Consider the following 23,143-nt stretch of genomic DNA (forward strand, 5'->3'; position numbering starts at 1 on the left):
GGCATGGCCATGTGCATCCAAGGCTGAATACAAGGAATGACTGGCCCTTTCAGTGGCAACACATATTTCTACCATCTTAAAGAGAAAGAATTAAATGCCAAAGACCTGAACATTGACTTGAGCCCTGTAAGCAATTGTTAGAGAAAAAGAAGGGGAAATGAAAAGTGAAACTCTAACACTACATTAAGTTTAATTGTTTTATAATTATAAGCCAAAACTAATTCAAAAAATCTGTGTGAAGTCTTGATTCTGCAAAATCAAGACATAAAAAAATCACTGAACTGGTTACCTCACAATTTTCAAAGATGCTTAAGTAGGCCATTTGAGAACTCTAACGTATGTTTTCTGCTATTAGAAATGAAAGAGTTATTTAAATTGTCAAAAATACTTTTGATAGAAAAAAAAAACCAAGTATGCAGTGTGTTTTGCTTCTACAATTACAGCAATTTTTCATATACCTTTTGAAATAGTTTTTCTTAGTAGAAGTCTACTTGAGACAGAAACCACTTTGGGGTGCTTCTGCAAAGTGATTTTTTAACACTGGCACAATTTTCCAATTACCCACATTTGCTACTTGTTGTTAGAATCTAACAGGATTTTAAAGAACTTTTGGAGCATAATCATCCCATCTAATTCCTTTCATAACCTAATCAAGCCTTCCCCTAAAACTACTTTGACTTTTTGGGTTTCCACTGTATCTACTATCTTTCAACCCCTTCAAATTAGAATTCTATCTAATACTCAGTCAAAACAGATTCATGTCTACTAGAAAGCAAAAGACCATTTGCAATGGAAGATTTTAATTATCCTTATATTCCTTGTAGCAATGTACCCTTTTTCTTGTTTGCTGACCCATATAATTATTTTGTCGTTAATGTGATCAATGATGTTAAATTACTTTGGCTGGATTTTTTGTTTGTTTCTGCCTAACTGTAATGAGAACACGGGCCTTTGTTTATCAAAAAGTTAGTTCAGAAAATCTGCACGATTCTCTTTTTAATGAGATGTGAATGTCAAGGTCGAGGGGCTAAATCATGACACAGTTGAAATTAAGTCTAATAATATTGAAACAGGTGTCTGACGTGTTGCAAAGTTAAAGATATCATTAGGAAACTAGCGAAAGAGGAGAAGAGCAGTCACATGGGTCCTTAAGAGTGACACCAGTAACGTTAGCAAGAATAATAGCTGCTGACGTCTCAATGAAATTAGCTACAGCAGAGCTGGATTATGAGGCACTGAAATAGTACTAAAAGAACTCAGAACTGACCTATTAATCACATACAGAACTAAAAAGCCCTACTGGGTACTAAAAGCCTGCTTCTTCTCACCAGGGAGAATGTAATTCAATGGAAACTTTCTGATATTTATAGCCACAGTCTAATACAGAAGTAGGGTATGTGAGAGAAAAATCATGAAATAAATATTCTGAAACTTCTGCTAAAGAAATTACACCTTGATTGAGAAAAAAAATCCCAAGAAAACATAATAGGTTTGCTAGCCTATGGTTTCTGGAAAACATTTTCTCAAAAATCCACTAGCCTTAAAAAACTAAACATAGAAAAATCTTTATTAGGATCCAGCAACAGTCATCATGTTTTCAACTTTGCATGTATTAGTATCAGTGTTCTATAATGCTTACAGCAAGATATGCAGCAAGAACAATATAGAAAAACTGTAGCACAAGTGTAAATTTTGTCTTATGAAGAAAAAATGTATTTCATAGGAAATGTAAATAACTGACAATATCACCATAATGGTATTGAAAATAACTGTGACGAGTGAAATAAAATGCAACTGAGCAACAAATGTAACAAATATTACTGAAGAAATAAAAAAGGTGAAAGTATTCTTAAATATGACACTAATTATGTGCTTGGAAAGTTATCTGGAAGGTGTTGAACAAACATCTTTTAAAACATCAATCTATCCTTTGTCTGTAGTGAGGTAAAGCAAAAACATTGTAAAGTACTGCCAAATAAGCCAAATCAAAACACAAACTATTTCTATAATTGAATGACATATAAAAAAACTATCATGCCTGTCACTGTATTTCAGATACTACACTACTCTCCTGACAGAATACGCAGAAAGAAACTACAGTGATAAAAAATTTCATCCAAATAATCCATGAATAATGTAAGAGAAAATTAGGCTGTCAGTTAAGGATATCCAAGTTGGTAGTATATGTTTAGCAAGTTAGCAAAAAATGCCTACCATATTTCTTTCAGTTACTTAGTTTATTAGAAAACATTAGAAATCAGAATTTTTTTAAAAGAGATGCATTTTCTCTGGACATACTGTACAATATAGAAAATCCTCAGCAGAAATAATAATTACATGTGTGATGCATAGATAATAAGCACGTTGTATACTTTATATTTAATAGATTATTATATTGAGACTGTTTTACAGAGATATTGCACAACAGAACAGGTTGAAAATACTTGAATTACATAGTGTAGTGAAATAGAAAGACACCACCAAAGCTCTGTTCAGTTGTAGAAAGAAGTTGTGCTGGATTGTGTGCTATTTTTTTGATCCAAATAAGATATGAGTCCTGTGCATTAAAAGATTAAAATATAATCTAAAAAGGAAAAGAAGTTTGCAAATAATGCTGTTGAAGTAACTAGATTTTTTATTCAGTTACCTAATTAAAAAAAAAAAAATAAAATCAATGTGGGTTACTCATAAATTATTTTTAATCTGTTATTCTCACTGACATGAAAAACGTATTGAGATAAGAAGCTGCTGCTAGGGGCATCATAATTTATTAAACAGCTCTGCCATGAGACAATAGGATCTATATTTAATTGCTTCTGCTGTTTGCAGATTGCCCTATTAACCTTGGTATAGAACAACTACTATGGGAGCATTCTATATAAAATATAACAGCTGAGAGAAAAGGACAGAAATAAAGACACGTAAGATTACTATGTGGCCTAGCATTTAGAGAATTCTACTGGAGTATGGAATGGCAGAAAACTTATAAGCCTCTGCAACCCTGCTGATAAATTTTTGGTGGATGAGGATGCCATCAGAACCATAAACTCCCATTTAAGCTTGGCAAAGTGCTCCAGAACAGAACGGCTGCCTCCTATGCATCACATTTTTTACACATTGAAGCTATTAATGCAATTTAAGCCAAAATTGCTACTGGTATTGACCAAAACCACATTTTCAAATAATGCATTATTTACTAAAATGAGGTTAGATGACTTTGTACAAAAGTTTTCCACTGGTATCAATCCCGTTTTCAAAGGTTTAAATGGCTTTTTCAACCATGTTCTTGAGTCTAATATTAGACAAATGATCTATTTTGTTGATGGTTGCATCAGTCTCTTTCTCTGTTTTAGTAACTTTAAGAAAAGTAGCTCATCACTAGCATTTTATTTTCAGAGAGGTAAATAATGAATATATTACTTTAAAAGGACAACATCAATAGCGATAATAGAAAGAGAACCCACAGGGGTATCAAAGATAATTTAAAATATAATTTAACATTACATTTCCACATTTTACATATTACTTATGTTACAGATACCATACAGGAACTATTTGAAATATACCAGTTGCATCACTAAAGCACTTCTACCAGATCCCTGTTACTCCCAAAGCTCAGCCCTTAGAAATGAGAAGCCGTGCTACTTAGTCATTACAGACAAATATAGCAGACCCCATAGAATATAATTCAGAGTTATCTTGCAGAAATACATCCAAAGATTATTTAAGCTCCTGGAGTGACCAAAATAATGTAGTTAAGTGAATTAATTCACCAGAAAAAAACAGCAGAAGGGACACTCTGGGTAAGAGAATCTAGGTGCCCAGCTACCCCAGGCTCCATATCATACAACCCTCTTCACAGCTATTTTTAACATGCAGCAGTCAATTGCTTTCATGCTTTTCTCCAATTTGCTATTGGAAGGCTGTTTCAGAGCCTTCCTTGTCTGACAGAGTTTAGGACTACTCAAATTTCCAGCCTGAAGGTCCGAGTGGCCAATTAAACCCCATTGATTTGTTCTATTTTGCCAACACAGCTCTAACAGAGAAGTGTTAGAAAATCCAATAGAACTATAGCTAAATCTGCCTAGCAGATGTTGGTTTAACTTGCCCTTAAAACTCTGCAATGATAAATGATCCACAAACATGACATTTCTGTTAGCACTTAAAGCACATCTTTATCAAGAGTAACTTTTCTAAAATTTTTTTTTTTTTTTTTTTTTTTAACAGGAATCCTCTTAGACTCTGCAGCAAATCATCTCCCACCACTGCAGGTATGTATCTAGAATATAAACATTCTCTGACATTTGCCATTCAATTTCACAGAGCATAAGGAATTCTGATGTTAAGTAACAAAATATCTGTTAAGTAACAAAACTCCGTGCAGTAACAAAATATGTTGCCAAAACCATTGTATTCCCTACATGATTTGTGTCATTTATTTCCCTGTCCTGACTTTTAATGTAAATAAAAATTATTTAATTAAATCAGGTACTTTTCTCTTGAAAATGCAACTTCATCAATTCATAAAAAGGACTCTGGGAACTACCAACCTGTCAGCCTCACCACTGTGCCTGGGAAGACCATGAAACATATCCTCCTAGAGGCTGTGCTAAGTCATGTGGTGGACAGGGAGGTGATTTCAGACAGACAACATGGCTTCACCAAGGGCAAGTCTTGCTTGACCAACCTAGTGGCCTTCTATGATGGAGTGACTACATCACTGGATGAGGGATGAGCTACAGCTGTCATCTATCTGGACTTCTGTAAGGCCTTAGATACAGTCCCTGACAACATCCTTCTCTCTGAATTGGAAAGATATGGATTTGATGGATGGACTTTTCAGTGGATGAGGAATTGGTTAGATGGTCGCACCTGGAGCGTAGTGGTCCACAGCTCAATGTCCAGAAGGAGCTCAGTGACAAGTGGTGTCCCTCAAGGGTCCACACTGTGACCAGTGCTGCTTAATATCTTCATCAGCAACACATACATTGGGATTGCATGCACCCCCAGCAAGTCTGCAGATGACAGCAAGCTGAGTGGTGTGGCTGATACACCTGAGGGACAGGGTGACATTCGGAGGGACCTGGACAAGTCTGAGAAGTGGGCCCATGTGAACCTCAGGAGGTCCTGCACATGGGTTGGGGAATCCCCCCCTATCAATGAAGGCTGGGGGATGAAGGGATGAAGACCAGCCCCAGAGAGGACTTGGGCATACTGGTGAATGAAAAACTGGACATGAGCCAGCAATGTGCACTCACGGCCCTGAAAGACAGACATATCCTGGGCTGCATCAAGAGAAGTGTGGCCAGCAGGTCGACAGAGGTGATTCTGCCCCCCTACTCTGCTCTCATGAGACCCTGCCTGGAATACTGCATCCAGCTCTGCAGTCCTCTGTACAGGAAAGACATGGATATGTTGGAGCAGGTCCAGAGGAGGCCACAAAAATGAATGGAGAGATGAAACACCTGTCCCATGAGGACAGGCTGAGAGAGTTGGGTTTGTTTAGCTTGGAGAAGTCTCCAGGGAGACCTTACTGCAGCCCTTCAATACTTAAAGCGGGCTTATAAGAAAGATAGGAAGAGACTTTTTTAGTAGGGCTTGTAGCAATTAGACAAGGAATAATGGTTTTAAACTAAACGAGGGTAGATTCAGAGTAGAGATAAGGAGGAAAGTTTTTATGATGAAGGTGCTGACACACTGGAACATCCTTCCCAGAAAGGTAGTAGGTGCTCCCTCCCTGGAAATACTAAAGGTCAGGTTGGACGAGGCTCTGAGCAACCTGATCTAGCTGAAGATGTCCCTGTTCATTGCAGGGGGGTTGGACTAATTGACCTTTAAAGGTCCCCTCCAACCCAAACCATTCTATAATTCTATGTGCTTTTCATGTAGGATCCCACAGGACACTCAGAACACTAGACAAAATGTCTTCCTTATTTTTCTAGACATACAAGCACATTTGCTCTTTCTTCACAGTACCCCCTAACAAACGCTAATGATAGTGCAAAGCGTATATGAATAAGAGTGCAGGACACCAAAGTCTCTTTTGATATCAGAAATATGATACCTCTTAAAGCCTGTAGTAGTCACTGTTACTATGACAAATCTCATTCCAATGGCACTTATGTCCTCAGCTTATGTTCGTGAAAGCTAAAACTGCTGCATCTTGAATACTCAGCATTTTTAGAGTACTTAAAGCACTGGTGAACTGCTAGGAAAGAAAAATAGGTTTCTCAGAAATTTAGATATGCTTCCCATTATCTTATTCTGTGTTTTATGTAACTGACAGTTAAAATACTGAATATTTTCAATAAGGGAAATATTATAATATCATAGTTATTTTGATGAGTTTTTAAAGGTTTTCCTGTACTTTCCAAATCCTTGATGTTTCCTATGCTATTGATAATGGGAAAGAGTAACACAACTGGACTAGCCTGTCACTTTGTGACACACTTCTCCAAGAGTTCAGAGGCAGCTTAAGCACTTAAGATCTAAATGAGGGCCTTTTAGAAATATTCAGAATATGACATTGGCAGATTAAAATCTCTGCCTACCAGAGATATGGGTTCCTCTTACTGAAAACTCCATTCTGTCTCCATTTCTGTCCTGAACATGTCTGAGCATGGATTATGCTCTGACTCTACTGTTTCTACACCAACATATATGTAAAAGACCTCACTGGCTTAATTTTTACTGTACACCGGAATTGCAATAGTTGTAGGAGGGACCCCGTATGGAGACAAGACCCGAGTGACGACATCACACCGATGTGATGGAAGTCATTCTCGTTTATTTGCCTGAATAGCGCCAAGATATACAGAGCCAGATGGTCACGCGCTCTGTGCTTTACAATCTATTGGCTAAAGGCACTTACCACGCACCTGGAAGTGCTGTGACAGGTCTGCATTGTTAGTACACGTATACAAACTAAATCAACTTTGTGGTTAGTGTATCTGGGCATTCAACAGGAAGGAAGCACCAGCTTGACTTCCTCATTCTTGCCCTTCCAGGTGACCTCAACGGCAGGATTACCACGTGGCAGTTTTCTGCTCAGACACCCAGCCTGGATTGTCCAAACCCTGTAGGATCAGTGCATGACCCTGATCCCCAAGAAATCCTACCACACAATAGTAAGTTGTTGCACAATGAATGTGAAACTTAGCGACCTCCCTCAGCAGTGACCCACATGCACATGCTCAGTTTGAGGGTAGAGGACGCAAGAAGCACTGAACTAATGGCAAGCTCTGCAAGGGCTTTGCCTGGCCAGTCCTACCAGGAACTGCACTGTCAGGACACAGAAGTTCATTCCTCAGGAGAGGACAAACTGAAGGCACTTTCTAACCAATACAGGTTTTTTTAAAGAACTTAAGTTTTAAAACCTCTATCCTCTAAAATTTGGTTTAAATCTGAGACAACAAGTGCAAAGATATACAAGGGGGAAACATACATGTGATCATGTAGGCCTCATTTCTTTAAGAAACCAGGAAAAAAAAATAATCTCATATATAAATTCTACGCCAAGGTTACAGCATTCATGGATAAGGGAAAAGCAACAGCTGTCATCTACCTGGACTTGTGCAAAGCACTTGACACTACCCTGGACAACATCCTTGTCTCTAAATTGGTTCTGAAGGATGGAACAGTTGGTGGATAAGGAATTGGCTGGATGGTCACGCTCAAAGAGTTGTGGTCAACAGCTCAATATCTGAGTGGAAAGCAGTGACGAGAGGCGTTCCTCAAGGGTCAGTGTTGGGACTGGTGCTGTTGAACATCTTTGTTGGTGACATGGACAGTGGGACTGAGCGCACCCTCAACAAGTTTGCTGACAACACCAAGCTGTGTGGTGAGGTCAACACGCTGGACGGACCTTGACAGGCTGGAGAGGTGGGCCCATGAAAACCTCATGAAGTTCAGCAAGGTCAAGTGCAAAGTCCTTCACATAAGTTGAGGCAATTCCAAGCCCAACTATAGGCTGGGCAATGAGTGGACTGAGAGCAGCCCTGTGGAGAAGGACTTGGGGGTAGTAGCAGATGGAAAACTGACTATAAACCAGCAATGTGTGCTCTCAGCCCAGAAAGCCAACCATATCCTGGCCTACATCAAGAGAACCACAATCAGCAGGTGGAGGGAGGTCATGCTTCTCCTCTATTCTGCTCTGGTAAGACCCCACCTAAAGTATTGTGTCCAGCTCTGGGGCCCCCAGGCATAAGAAGGACATGGACCTGCTCGAGCGGGTCCAGAGGAAGCCACAAAGATGATCAGGGGGGCTGGAGCACCTCCCCTATCAAGACAGGCTGGGAGAGCTGGGGTTGCTCAGCCTGGAGAAGAGAAGGCTCTGGGGAGACCCCATAGCGGCCTTCCAGTACTTAAAGGGGGCTACAGGAAAGATGGGGAGGGACTCTTTATCTGGGGGTGTAGTGACAGGACAAAGGGTAATGGTTTTAAACTGAAAGAAGGTAGATTTAAATTAGATAGAAGGAACAAATTTTTTCCTGTGAGGGCAGTGAGGCACTGGCAGAGGTTGCCTAGAGCAGCTGTGTCTGCCCCCTCCCTGGAGGGGTTCAAGGCCAGGTTGGACGGGGCTGTGAGCAGCCTGGGCTGGGGGAAGGGGGCCCTGCTCATGACAGGGGGGCTGGAACTAGGTGATATTTAGGGTCCCTTACAGCTCAACCCTTTCTATGATTCTATGAGTCTAAAATAAATAGTTATATATTTAAATGAGAGTCCTAAAGCACTTTTTCCTCCCCAGCATTCTACATCTGTGTCCTTGATTAATATCCAGTAAAATATCTGTGAATACATGGAAAGCAAATAGTATTTCAGGATAGCAATTAATTTAAACCCACAGTCACAAGTATGCTTATGTATTTTACATTTTCCAAGGATGAAAATCTTTATTAGAAGTACTGCATACACAGATGAGCAGTCCTTTTGGGGAGGGAGTGGGAGATGGTAGAAATTAAACATTTCGGTGAAGGATCCAAAGAGAAAAACTGAAAATCTTGCCGTTATTACTCTGTATGTTCGTCTTCCTCAGTGATTTTTTTTTTTTTTTCATAATACATATGCCACTACCTATCTGATCAGATCTTTCCTAAATACAGGTCCTAAAGGAAGATCCTGATGCATTGTCATGTATTCTGTTTCAGGAAGTAGATTAATTTTACCTCTCAGATTTTTTTTTTTTTTTAATATATTGTATAATAAATGAAACTATGGCCTGAGCATCCAATCTTGTAGGATTGTGTGGACTGATGGTTCAAAAGTGTTCATTATGCAAAAAACTCTTAAAACTTTTATTCATATTCACTTTGCAGGGGACAAGCAATGCTCTAAATCATCATCTCTAAAACCCTTCTTCTACTTCATGGAACAAACAAGTGAGCCTCTCGCTGGTACAGTCCCTACCTTATTATGACTTAATCTCTGATTCCTGTTTGGTTGCCATAAATAGCCATATATTAGCTCAGCTGCAGCTCAGCATGCATACCTTTTAGTGACTGTGGTATTCCCAGTGGCAGTTACTTCACCACAAAGCACATCTACTTGCAAAATGCATTCCTACAGCAAGAAATCTGATAAGATTGAGGATTATACAGCATATTCCACTCTTGCTAAAGATACTGTATACCATATAGGTCACCAACATATGCTGCAATAATTTAAGCATTACAGTATTTAAAATTTGAAAATGTTTACTACATAGATGATCAACATGGCACCTTAACTATCTTTTTATCCAGCTATAACTTCCTAACAAATAAAGATGGTCTCATATCCCACACTAATCTCCACATTATAATCTGCCTAATATTGGAAAGGGTAATTTCAGTATGTGTGGGCTGAACATTCCAAATACTGTTGGATTAGAAAGGGAAAAAAATGGGCAGTCTTTAACTACTCTCCTCTGGGCAATTCCTACGATCACTATACTTTCATGGGACAGGTCAGTCTGGTACAGATATTCCAGGAAAGAGAGACCACTTTCTATGGCAGTTATTCAAAGGGCTTGGAAAATCTCTGGAGGAACTGCACAGTTACTATTGTACATTTACCCTAAAGAGCATTCCAAAGACACTTAAGACCAAGATGCAAAACAGCAGAAGGGGAAGAAAAGGTATCTGTTCATTGGTAACCTTCACCAAATCTCCATTTCAAGATCTCTGTATTAAAGTACAGTCAAGAAAAGTACTCTGTCACAACATCACAGACAACCAACAAGAAATGTGGAAAGCCTGAAATTACGTAAAAAATAAATGGATGTAGAGCTAGGTATCTCTTGGCCTGTCCATGAAAATATTCTTTTCTGTATGACACTACCCTAGCATTCAAGGAATTTATTTCCCACTTTTCTCCCAGGTGTAAATTTCTCCATACACCAACACTCTAAGTAAATGATGGGGAAAAGGCTTATTTTTATTTCACCTTGTCTATTTGTCTTATAAACTGTTTGGAAACTAGCAGTTCCATCATCATTTTTGCTGTTTATTACCCCAGCTTCTTTGTTTTACTTAAAGATTGGCAGAAGGTAAGAAGACACTAAAAAGATGACACGATGGGATGCCAGATGAGAAAAAGTGTCATATAGTGGGACATATACAGGAGCCAATTACAGTGAAAGAAAATGAAGTAGTGTGTCTAATTTGGAATGTCTATAGAGGTTCAGACCTACTGTTCACAAATTAAAATACTGAGGAAAGGCAAAACACAAGATCTCAACAGCAGATATAGGCCATGCTTGTTCCAGTAGTTATGTTGTGAGATCTGTTGCATGAAATGAAACTTTATAATGGGCAGGAAACATTGGAGTAACAGGTTTCAAGAAGGCTGCTGGAAACTTTCAGATCCTCCATGAGTTGAGAATCACTGGATAAAATACTGCTATCTGAGTTTAAGAATTAAATAAAGTAGCTGAATTTGGAAGTCTAAACTATTATTTAGGTGCCTAAATATAAATGATGAATAGATGCAATCAAATGCAAAGCTAAATATATTGACTTCACACCAGTATTATTTTAGTAAATAATTCTGCTGTTGGAGGATGGCATGATATGTACAATTTTATTTCACAATATACTAAATCCAATCTATTAAAATTGCATTTTTTTTGTTCTTAATATGTATATTTTAGTTTAGTTGAGCATTGATTTCCATACATTTCTGAATCTATCTATACTCAATGTGACAGGATACTTGTTCCTCTCTGTCTGAAGTTCTGAAAGTAGGTACAGATGACATGCCTCATTCCTTTTTTGATTATTATACTTAATTAAAGACGATTTATCCAAAAAAAGTAATATTGGAAGATGATGTTCTTAAATCCACAGACCATGAAAACAAAGTTTCACAAGCAGTCTAAGATGCATAAAAATCTTACACTTTGACATGTTAAGATGATTTTTATTTGCTTAATATTTGGACAATATCGTAATTAACAACGGCAGTCCAGTTTCACTGAACCAAACTTTCCCCTTAAAATAGCAGTCAAAGATACAGTTAACCTGCTATTTGTAATATATCTCAAGTATTTAGTTGTACACTAAATGAAAATATCACTGTAATTAATAACTTGATAACTAAAATCTACTCACATCCCTGAAGGCATTACATGCCTATGGGGAATATAGTTGGATACAAAGGCAAACAAAACCAACTTCTGAAACATTTCTTCCCTAGTATCCAGACACACATATCATTGGGGCATATGAAAGTCCATGCTTGATGCTTCTACTGTAATCAGAAAGACTATTTCACCTTGAAGGTCTTGTTCTGTTCTGAACCTGCAAGGTATATTACAAATGAGATGTATTTTTTTCAGTTTAAAGGAAGTTAAACTCTGAAACCTTTAAACTGCTGAAACCTTTAAACTGCTTGTGGATAACAAAGGGTATACTGACGTCACCACAAAACAAACCACTCTTGAAAAACTAATGGTTTAAGAACTCATTCTTTAAAATCTGTTCCAATAAATTTATATAGGAAAATAAATCCAGTAATAAGTTGGAATAAGACACATGAAAGGAACGCCGTATAAAACGTTATGACACAACATGGAATACCTCTTTTCTTAAAATGTTCTAAAGCTCACATTATTGTTCAGCTAGGCAGAGAACCGACCTTAGAATTTCACCAAATTACTGTTGTGTCAAGCCCAACAACATGTGAAGGACACACAAACTTTCTGCTACTGACAGCATTAAATATATGTCTGTATTTCAGGTCAAATATCAAAGAGCATTTGTTAGTGGCTGAAATTAAGAATTTGATAAGTGCTATACAAAAATCATGAAATCAGGAGCATTTCATTGCAGATGGAAGGAGTTAAAGTCATCTCTTTTCATCTCAATAAGAATTACCTGCTTTCCTGAAGGGGACAATCTGTCATCTGTCATATCAAAGAAACCCAAATAAAACGAGACAATATGAAACAATACAATCAAACCTAATCGTTTCAGACAATAGAAAATACAAAGCCATGGTAATTTAGAAAAAAAAAAATAAACCTTTCACATGTTTTTTGTAAACTTACTGAATAAAATAATTCTGTAAAATTAAAGTTGTGATATAAAAAGACTAGAGATTCTCCTTTTGAGACATTAACTAAGCTAACTAAAATGAAAAGAAACAGTTCCCTTCAGATAACTGAATCTGAGACTCAGGTATACTCAGTTTCACTACAACTTGCCAGTGGCTGAGTATCTTTTAATATTCAGGCAATTGTTTTAATCAGTTCTCAAAAGAAAGAGTTCCTGCTTAAATAAGGCAAAATACTAATTTTCATACCATTTTCACATACTCATCTTTAAAAACAGTAATGAATTCTCAAGGAATTTATATTCGAAGATTATCAATTTAGCAAATATTAGAAGTAGAGAAATAAACAGCCCTTCATTCTGTTAATATTTTTACATGCTTTGTTACATAAATGGATCAGACACTTAAAAATAGTTAGGAGTTTCCTAAGCAAAATTGTTCATTTATTTTTCAGATGCTCTGCTTGATTCTATCGGCTTCTTTGAAACTTTTTATTTTGTGTGCTCCATTTTGCTAATTCCCTGGAGTGAGTCACACAGTGAAAATTATTCTGTTTATTAACAGCTACTGACCAGAGGTTTTTACTGGAAATATTATTTTATTTTTTAAGGGTTAAAATAATCTGAATTCATTCTGCTATTATCAAAGTGTTAATGCAGCTATAAAAAAATATCAAGCATCATGTATTCAGTTACGGTTTCAACAGACAATATTGAATTAGTATTAGCATAAAAATTGACATTTGCCATAGTGTACAAGTGAAAAATAATTATTTATACTTTAATGAGATGAAACTGTAATAAGCTGTAAATCATATTTATTGACCAACCTTCTTCAGCTGTGTAATTGTCAGCTTTCAACATATTTAGTGGTCCTTCTCCTTCCCTCTACTCTTCTCTTCTCTCTGCCCACAAATATTTTGTTGAAAATATCAAAAATAGTAAATCTTCCATGTATAGACCTGTACAATTCTTTGGTTGTCTCCGAATGCTAAATATATGGTTTTCAAGTAAACCTGCTAATATAATAGAATATTTAACACTACTATTTCTTTTCCCAGTAGGAGCACAATTCCCATCCTCAAGTGAACCCACCTGTGAATGAAAGATCATACCCGCTTAACTCAGGCCAGAATGTTTAGAAACAATGTAAGTACCCACAAATCTACTTACAAAATACTTTATAAATGAAACAGCATAAATAATAAGTAGTATTTAATCAAGATACTAACCCAATAATAAGTTCAATTTTCTTCTTAATTATTAAACTATTGTTTGAGGTAGAGATGTAGGGTGATTTTTGCTGAGTCAAAGCGCAGGTACGTATTAACTCTTCCCAAAGCAGAGACAGTGGTTCTTTGTAATCAGGGAAGAGTGAAGAGACTGTAGAACTGCATGAACATTTAACAGGTGATTTTTGAGTTAAAAAAGCTATAATTTAGTTTCTACTGTTGCAACTTGAGTTTCCAATATATAAATCAGGATTATATCCAGAGACAGCAAGACTTTTTTCAAGTTTATAGGATCCTTCAAGAAATAACTTGACTCTCAGCCTGAAAACGACTGGTTAAAAGATGCACTCTACTTCTAATGAGGCATAGTATTTTAAAGTGTTTGTAGTCCGAACTAACAAAGCAGGTAGTGCATCAAAGGACAGAGGTATGAATTCATTTATAGATCATATGCTGGGGACAGAAAAGCAAAAGTCAGGCCTTGGCAAGAGTCCACATTTTAACAATATGAAAGTTTAGTCTGAATAGGTTGCAGTAACACAAAGATAAGTATATTAGTGATTTGAAAACACAGGTTAAAAGATACCATTATTCTGGAAGAACAGATTAAAATCCCAACAGAATATTCATCTGTCTAGGACACACAAAGTGAGCAATGACATTTTACATTAGCTCATATGGTTAAGTTACCTTGCACGCACAGAAATTTTTCATGAAAAAGTGCCATAACTGTTGTGTGGAGGACTACATAGCACTTCAGTGGCGAGGGATGTGATTTGCATGTACCAATACATACCTGACCTACCCATCAGGGGTGCTGTCAGGCATAGGTGACCAGTGTATCTGGAGAACTTTTGTCTTTTCACATGGAAACATTACAGAAAGTCAAAGGAACGCACTGCTAATTTAAATTACAAACAAATAAACCTTTTCCTTATTAGCAAACAGTAGGAAATTTTTCAACTCTTCACTGATATTCAGCATGCTGAATGTTGGTTAGATGCCACCAGGCAGATCAGGTGTTAGAGACAGAAAGGAAAAGGCAACAGATACCTTAAAATTAAACTCTTTGTTTCATTCAGTATCTTATTACATATTACTACACCCATCCTAACCTGAGCAATAAACTTCAACAATGCCTGGAGGAAAGTGACCCGTGACACTAAGCATCAGAAAACAGGGAATAAGGTGACCTTTCATACTTAGCAGTACTGAAAATCTACTGGCCACAGAATATTAAGCAAAATTCTTTGATCTTAAAAACATTTCTTCTCAGTTTAAGAAATCATTATTTTTCTCCCCAAATTGATGTTCAAATCCAGATTTCCAAAGGAAGAACTGAGATACTCCTCCACAGTTGTTATGTTAATGTCTTTAATATAAAATATCTAAAATCTAGTTAAATACTGTACTGAAAAGCAGTTCAGAGAGAAGCTTTTTTCCTTCCCCCACTAAAATATACATGAAATTTTCTAGAACAAGAAAAAAGAGCAAATATCTGCATGAAAATTTTCATCCTGGTTTGGGCTAGAAGAGAATAGTTATTCTATGAGAAGAGCATAACACTGGTCAGACTCAGTTCCCCATGATACCTTACTGACTCATCACATCCTAAGAACATAACAAAAAGTTTATTTTGTGCATTAGCATTGAGATCTGAATTTTCCATCAGTTTTCTTCTGTTACCTATTGTTCTATTCTCATAAAATGGAAGAACCTGCATAACAATGGAAAGCCAAACCATTTTTGTCTGGTTGAAACCCATGTAGGGTTCTATAAAATGTACAAATAAACAATTTAGTATCATATTTTAGAATACTGGTAAAATCAGAAGACAGAAACTTATTAATAATTGCATTAATTCAGGGGTTTACTAAGGTGCTTTTCAAAAAGCTAGTTAGTCATCAAATTAATATGAAGAAAAGAATAGCATGTATAACCGTGCATCGGCATCATTTTGCATTAGATGAAGTATCTAGAACAATAATGATCAAGTCAAGTTAATATAGTGGGATTAAAAAGGAACCAAGAAAGGTTTGGGTTTTTTTATTTATTCACTGCCTTGGTAACCAAATTAATTTCATTTAATCTTAATAGGCCAAAAATTGGCAGAAAAGGATGGATAGTCATAGCTTACATTTTTGATTCTGAAAAATGAGTGTATTCAGCTGTGGATTAATTTCAAATCTTTACCAGTTTAAAGACAGATATTCTTGAACTGAGGTTTTCCACTTCTATTTTTCCTACAGTAAAGCCGAAGGGCATGTGCAATATATGTTTACACAATTAGGCAAGTCAGAATTGAATACCATGTTTATCTTGATTTGCTTTGGCATCAAACAGGCAGATAAAATGTAATGGAAAGGAAAGCTAGGTTATATAATTCAGCAGTAAATATTTCTAAAATTGTTTTCAGTGTCAATGGCAGTAAGCTGCATATTGTTAATACATAATTGATGTTGTATAGTGCATAATGTGGTAAGTAGTTATAAAATCCTAATCCTCCTTTTACTATCACCACAAATGTTTCTCACTATTGCTAGGACTAACTTTAATCTTACCTGGGACATCACTTGCCCCAAACGAGTCAATGCAACCCTTTAATTGTATGTATTTTGTATTTGCTTTTCTAGAACCCAAACTGTTTGAAACAGCTTCAGACAAAATACCTCTCTCTTTGTCTATTAAAATCTCAGTTTTATATGTCCTATAGAGTCCAAGCAGATTACAGATAGCCTTATCTGTCTGATATAGTTGTGCTGACATTCGTACTGCCTGGGAACACATATATTTTATAGCTGCTCTTTGCCAGTAGTCAGTTCCTGCCTTACCAGCACTACCAGGAGGGTTCCGATACTGTAATTCTCACTCCAGTATCAAAAGCTTAGGGGTTCACATTCAAACTCTACCCTCCAGGCTGTCACTTTTTGGCAAGCCTTTCCCTAAACCCACATATACAACCAAACGTGAAGAAGACACCCACCCCCTTGCCTGGTTACACAACATTAAAATCCTGGACACTTGAAACAACAAATTCTGTTTCAGAAGGGTTCATTTTTTATCCCCCCTTCCGCCCCGACTCTTAGTCCCCATTTTTCACGTGAGACAAGTAGGAGCTAGCACATGCGAAGGCATAGTGCATGTCTCTAGGGTACAGAAAATACCTTAAAAAATCAACAACTCTAAGGTAAAGCAAGCTATTAGTTCTACTTCTGAAATACTTGGTTCTGTATGCATATAGAGGTTACAAACATTATGATGTATACAATGCTGTTGACACCTTTGATGTGTGGCATCAGTACTGGGGAAACGTTATTAAAGAAGATCAACTAATATTTGTATTAAACAAACACAAAACTAATTGGGTCCCATGAAAGCTATCCTCGCCTTTATCTTCATTATCACCCTTTAATGGATATCTGAAAGTAGCACAAGGGGAGGTTACATACATATAGAAAACTTCTCCTTGTGACAACTCTCTTCTCTAAAAGGTTGGCATACCTTATAGGCAATGCATGGATTTGTGAAGGTTCAGAATTAAGAGAAAAGCTATGAAAACCCTGGCACCCATAAATGCTGCTTCCAGACCTACTGTAGCATGAATAAGCAAATTTGCCAATTCTCTGAGAGTTGAGATGAACAACAGTGTGCTAAAAAACATTTCCATTCTAAAATAAGGTCTAAGCACAAACACGGGCATGGTATAGCTCGCATTCAGTTAAAATAGTAAGCACAGAACACCTCATTATCTTCTTATATCTTCCCAGCAAACACTGCTGCCAGTCTTTCCTAGACAGGGGATTCACATCCTGTAGTGGACAGCAAGGGGCTGGCAGGTAACTACCTTTTATAAAAGGCAGAATAAATTTAGAAAATATAAATAAAAAGACGGTTGGTTTGTTCCAGACCTCTTTCAGCAGACTTCATCGTTCATGTCTGAAAACCACTCGGTCAGAAGATGAACCCTGGGGGGGCTGAATCAAGCTTAAAATAATTTATCTAAGTCATTCAAAACAGAAGCAAGCCCAATTCTTAAAAGACAATGAAAAAGGTCTTCCTGTTAGGTGTGGACAGCAGCACCCTTTCTAACACACTTCACTAAATAAGCTGCTGAAACAAAAGCACGAAATACATCCAAGATCCCATTATTCACTTTTTAGGTGACGTAGTTTGAAGTTGGCTCCGGGAGGACTTTATGCAGACTAAAACGGTTTTACGGAAAGGTGGGATAAAATGTCATTAAAGAAAAAAAAAACCCGAACCCAACCCAACGCACCCCAACCCACACGAAGCACCCGCCGGAGCCGGCGCCCCCCGACTGCCCACCACGGGGCCCGCGCCGGCACCGTAGCCCCGCCCCCCGCGCTGACGGCGCGCCGCTCCGCTCCCGCCATTGGCTCCGCGCGCCGCCGCCGGCGCCGCCGACCAATGAGACGCGTCTGACGCCAGCGCCTCGCCTGCCTGGCTCCCTGCCGCCTCCCGGCACGCAGCGCCGGCGTGCCGCGGCCGCACCGGCAGCTGCAGGAACTCCGCTAACGCGCTTCCCCGGGAAAACCCTTTTTTTTTTTTTTTTTTTTTTTTTTTTTTTTTTCGGTTTTCCTGCAAGCCAGCCGCGCGCGGAGAGTAGCGTGCCCCGAGGGCAGGTCTGTCAAACAAACGTGCACCCTGCCGCCAACCCCGCAGCTTGAATGCAATATTTATCTATCTATCTATCTATCTATCTATCTATCTATCTATCTATCTATCTATCTATCTATCTATCTATCTATCTATCTATCTATCTATCTATCTATCTATCTATCTATCTATCTATCTATCTATCTATCTATCTATCTACCTATCTATCTATTTAATGAGCTTCCATAATATGTTTGCTTGTAATATTTTAAAAGACTCGATGTTTTCCCAAAGAGCAAAAGTTTTCCGGGGAAGTATTCTTTTGCTAACAATACTCATTAAGCACTAATCGCATTAATTCAAACATCAGGAGCAAGATATGACGCAACAACCACTGGTAGAATTCATAAGCAAGTTAACTGCACTATATTGCAAATAAAGTTACAAAGATTTTTCAGTGAGCAAGAACTGTAAATGCCTGTGGTTCAAAGAGGAAACACATGTTTTAATGCTGATAAAGGCATTTTAATGCTATATGATTGCCTTCCGAACAGCCACGGTTGAGAACCTACCATACAAACGCATTTATTAAAGATTACTGAATTACCATATGAATGAGCATTTTTTCCTGTTTTCAAGTCACTTGAGTGTATATAAATAAATAAATGCCAGGACAAACAACACAATATCATAGGGGGAAAATATGTCTTCATTATTTCCTTCAAGTCAGGCTAAGAAATGGGAAGAAGTGTTCCTTTGACACAGAAAGAAAATACATCTCCCTGCTCAGACGGATTTTAGCATGTATGAAAACATGACCATATCAACACAGTTTTTACGACTTCCCTATTTTGTAAAGGCAAAGGGGTATCAAACTCATATTACTTCATCACTACTATCCCTGAAAGCTTTTCATCTTTCTCATAGCCCAGCTAGTCCTCAGTTGACATTAATGTAGGGGAAAACACAGCATCTGGTAGTTGCCACAGTATTTTGCAAACAAGCATTTTGAGTTTAACAGTCTGTAATGTGTATTGATTACTCACCATATCCATGAATGCCTCCTAAAGGGGAAATTATTCACATGCATCATGTTCACAGATCTTCCAACATCAGTGTTTTTCCTTGTCAGCTAGATTTATCTGTTAGGGTATTCATAGATGCATTCCGGAACAACTGCACAAGCAGTTAACAGCAGGGATTATTGCAAGAATTACTGTATTCCACAAAAATAAAAATTCCCAGGATCCGAAGAAAGACTTCTCACAGGGTTTTCTAGGTACACGTCCATCCTTTTATGCATCACTTGCTACTTAAAAAACATTAAACTAATCAGTATACATAAACTGTTATGACAATGACAACAGTTTGCCTCGATAAAAATCCAAGTGCTTGGACTGTGAATTAAAGCATCTTCATATGCAGCATTTTGGACAGTCGGTAAAGGTTAGTCAAAAGATAATTTCTTGTCATCCATGCCAAATCAGTGGTTAGGGGGAGATGTGCAACTTCAGATTGCCTTGCCATGTTCAGAAATGAATACTGCTTTTTCTTCTTTCTGAGACACATATTCATCAGTGATCACTTCAATGCAGTTTTCCTCTTTTACAAGACCAGGGAACAGGATGATGTTGAACAGCCATGTACAAGAAACCCAAAGTTCTTTCTGAATTTGATACTAGGGTTTTATTTCTTCAACTAAGAAAAAAGGAAGCAAGTACGCCTTTTCCGTTCCACAGGACGGGGCTACAGTTAGACACCATTGTGAGGTACTATCATAGCACGACCAAATTCATTTTTGCTGTCTAACCCCTCGATAAGGCTGCCTGCTCCCTTTAAGTAAAATGACTAAGCTGTCGACTCTTTCACTGCAGAACCTAGTTCTATTCTGATGCTATACTGTATATAAAACCACGTGCATCCATTTGTACGCTGCAGAATGAAAGCAAAGCTTTAAGTCCCGGGTTACCTAAGCATTCTTTCTCCGCTGTCCTTTTTTTTTTTCCCCCCCAGTTCAGCTCCCAGGCAGTAGTTATCACTCCGGGCGCTCTGGTGATATCCTCGGCAAGATCCTTGAGCCCAAGCTAAAAGAGACGGCGCGTATTCTGGAGCAGCGCGGGCAACAGGCTCCTGCTGCGTTTTCCCTGACGGGAATTTCCAACCCACCCGCGGGGCTCCTCGCGCGGCCGCCCCCAGCGGCCCCGAACACGCGGGGGCTCCGTGGCGGCCGCGGCCCTGCGGCAGGCGGGGCCGGGCTGCGGCGCGGGCCCTGCCCGGCGGGGGCGGCGCTGGCGTCAGGGGGGGCTCTAGGTGGGTTCGCCCGGCGCCGCGTCCCGCCCGGCCGCGCCCGCCGCTGGCGGAGCGGGGGTCGGGGCCAGCGCAAGGCGGGGGAGACGGCCCGGGGCAGCCCGCTGTGGGGCAGCCCGCTGTGGGGCAGCCCGCTGTGGGGCAGCCCGCTGTGGGGCAGCCGGCCCGGGGCAGCCCGCTGTGGGGCAGCCGGCCCGGGGCAGCCCATGTCTCTCGGCTGACTGAAAGCGAAGCGGAATCTGCATGGGAGTGCAGAAATCTGAAGGAAGAGGTACGCGTAGAAATCCGAAGGAAGAGATGCGCATAGGAAACGCATCCACAGCGTTGGTCTCTACTGAGGCATAAAAGATTTCTAGGCAAGCTTCTATACTCCAGTGTGCCCAGGCCGTATGACATTTGCTTGCCATTCTTCTTAAATGGTTTATGCTACAGCAAGACTTTTTAAAATTCAAACGACCCCTTGCCCTTCTGGACAGGAAATCCTGCAGTATGGAAGCCAGCTGCAACTTCAGTGACATTAAAACATGTGATAAGACCGTGTATTTGATTAGGGTGTGGGTGGACTTGGGTGTAACATGATAAGATACTGCACTGCACGTTTCTATAGATCCCATTTCCTTTAAATCAGTTCTGTTGCTTTCACAGCTCTATTCTCTAATGCCCCAAATTAGCCGTAGTACAGTTGATGCCATTCTGGAGGAAGAATAAGGTATTAAACTAGAATGTCACAAAGTGTTGGCAGTGAAGCAGCATTTATTTCAATTCACTAATAAAAAGGGAACCTGTACTGCTGCACACATTCTTATATTATTGCACTTTGAAAACTTGGAGAACAAAAATACAACAGATTCCAAGATTTAAAGGGGCTCTAGCAACATTTATGCCCTACAACTTTGCAGAAGGTCGGGTTTTCTTTTTTCATTTAAATACATTCATGCAGAAGGCAGACACTGATAGTTACAGACAGTGGGAATGAAAATTAGCCTTTTCTCACGAAGAAGTTACAAAACAAAGCATATAATCATGTTCAATAAAGATAAATGTACACTGTAACTTTTAAAAGGATCAGGTAAGCCATTAGAACAGTTATGATATGTTAATGATTTATGTAAAAAGCACCGATCCCCACCTCACCCTCACTAGTCGCTTTGAGAATTGATACCAGAGGCATCTGAAAAGAGTACAAACAAAACTGTGAAAACTTCAATGTTGTGTGATTAATCTGACTATGAGAAAACATTACATCTAAATAACCCAGTTATCTGTTGCTTTCTCTAGGCTAGATTCACTTATTATGAAATATTAACCACATCAAATGCTACACAAATCTGCACCATCATTATTATTTCATATTGCACTTACCTAACTGCATACTTGCCCGATCATCCATGGGCACTGACATTTTCAACACTAGAGTTACTTACTGCCTTGTACTATCTTGAGAAAGAACTTCCCAACACTGATCTGGCACCTAACACCTTTGAAATCTGCAAACGAGTCTATTCTGCATCTATGTGCCAATTTATCCAGTTATCTCTAGTATTAAGTTCAGCACAAAGCGTAACACCCATTGCCTTCGCTAATTTCATTCAGAGCAGAGTTGCAGAAGGAGAGTGGGCGTATGTATATAAAATGACTATGTAGCGTTACAAACCAGTTCAAGAACTCACCAACAAAGTGGAATACACAATATATGAGCTTTCCAGAGCAGGGATAAATTAAAGCCAGAGACTTTAACCAGTAAAGAGTTTTTTGTTAGATTTCCTGTATAGGCTGACTTGTGAAATTCTTCCAGTTCAAACCCATAATAGTTTGCTAATCAGTTCACCTTGAAAAAAAATGCAACAGGTAAAAACATTTAGGATATTAACTTCAGTGGCACCTTTTTTTTTTTTTTTTTTTTTTTGTTCTTTGAAAAAGTAGTTCAAGCACAATTTCAGTTCAAGAAGGAAAAAAAGGGAGGAAAAAAAAAAAGGCAATTCAAAGCAGATTTTGCTTTGATTTCTTGGTTCTGCTATCAGAACAGTATGCTGACCATTAGAATTTAGGCTATAGGAAGGTATAGTGCATCTTCCCCATTTGTGCAAAATCTAGGTTAGGTATAAAGAAGCTGGAGGGAGAAAGACAGAGACACAAAGAGTCTGCAAGTGATAATGGCTCTTCGCTGAGATGGAGGAATCCCAGATTCCAGTCCCTTGAACAAGGTCTCCTTGAGAATTTTCCACTTCAAATTATTAGGTAATGGACAATGTATGTTTCTATCAGGAACTAGATTATCTGGAAGCATTTATTGCTTCTAAATAAATAGTCACATTGGACTAGCGAGTGAGGTTCTATCCTATTTCTGTCTCTTAATGGTCTTGGGAATTTTACATTTCTCACTGCCCAATGAAATATCTAAACAGGGAGAAGTGAAGAGTATGTCCTATAAATTGCGTTTTTAATGATCCTACTAAC

The 23,143-nt window shown here is 38.5% G+C and overlaps 1 protein-coding gene across 3 annotated transcripts in view; it reads right to left on the reverse strand.

Annotated features, from left to right (window-relative positions):
* PDE4D (phosphodiesterase 4D) overlaps positions 1-23,143 on the reverse strand; it is a 432,217-nt gene that overhangs the window by 283,690 nt on the left and 125,384 nt on the right. The window contains exon 1 of one of the 3 annotated variants that reach the window (XM_042804785.1): positions 19,426-20,582. The exons of the other annotated variants lie outside the window; for them this stretch is intronic. Within the exon in view, the coding sequence (XP_042660719.1) occupies positions 19,426-19,472 (47 nt within the window). The 5' untranslated portion in view covers positions 19,473-20,582. Of the gene's footprint in view, positions 1-19,425; positions 20,583-23,143 lie in introns of those variants that run through there. 3 annotated transcript variants of the gene reach the window in all.

Source organism: Tyto alba, unplaced genomic scaffold (assembly GCF_018691265.1).
Source record: "Tyto alba isolate M040663 unplaced genomic scaffold, T.alba_DEE_v4.0 Super-Scaffold_42, whole genome shotgun sequence".
NCBI lineage: Eukaryota > Metazoa > Chordata > Aves > Strigiformes > Tytonidae > Tyto > Tyto alba.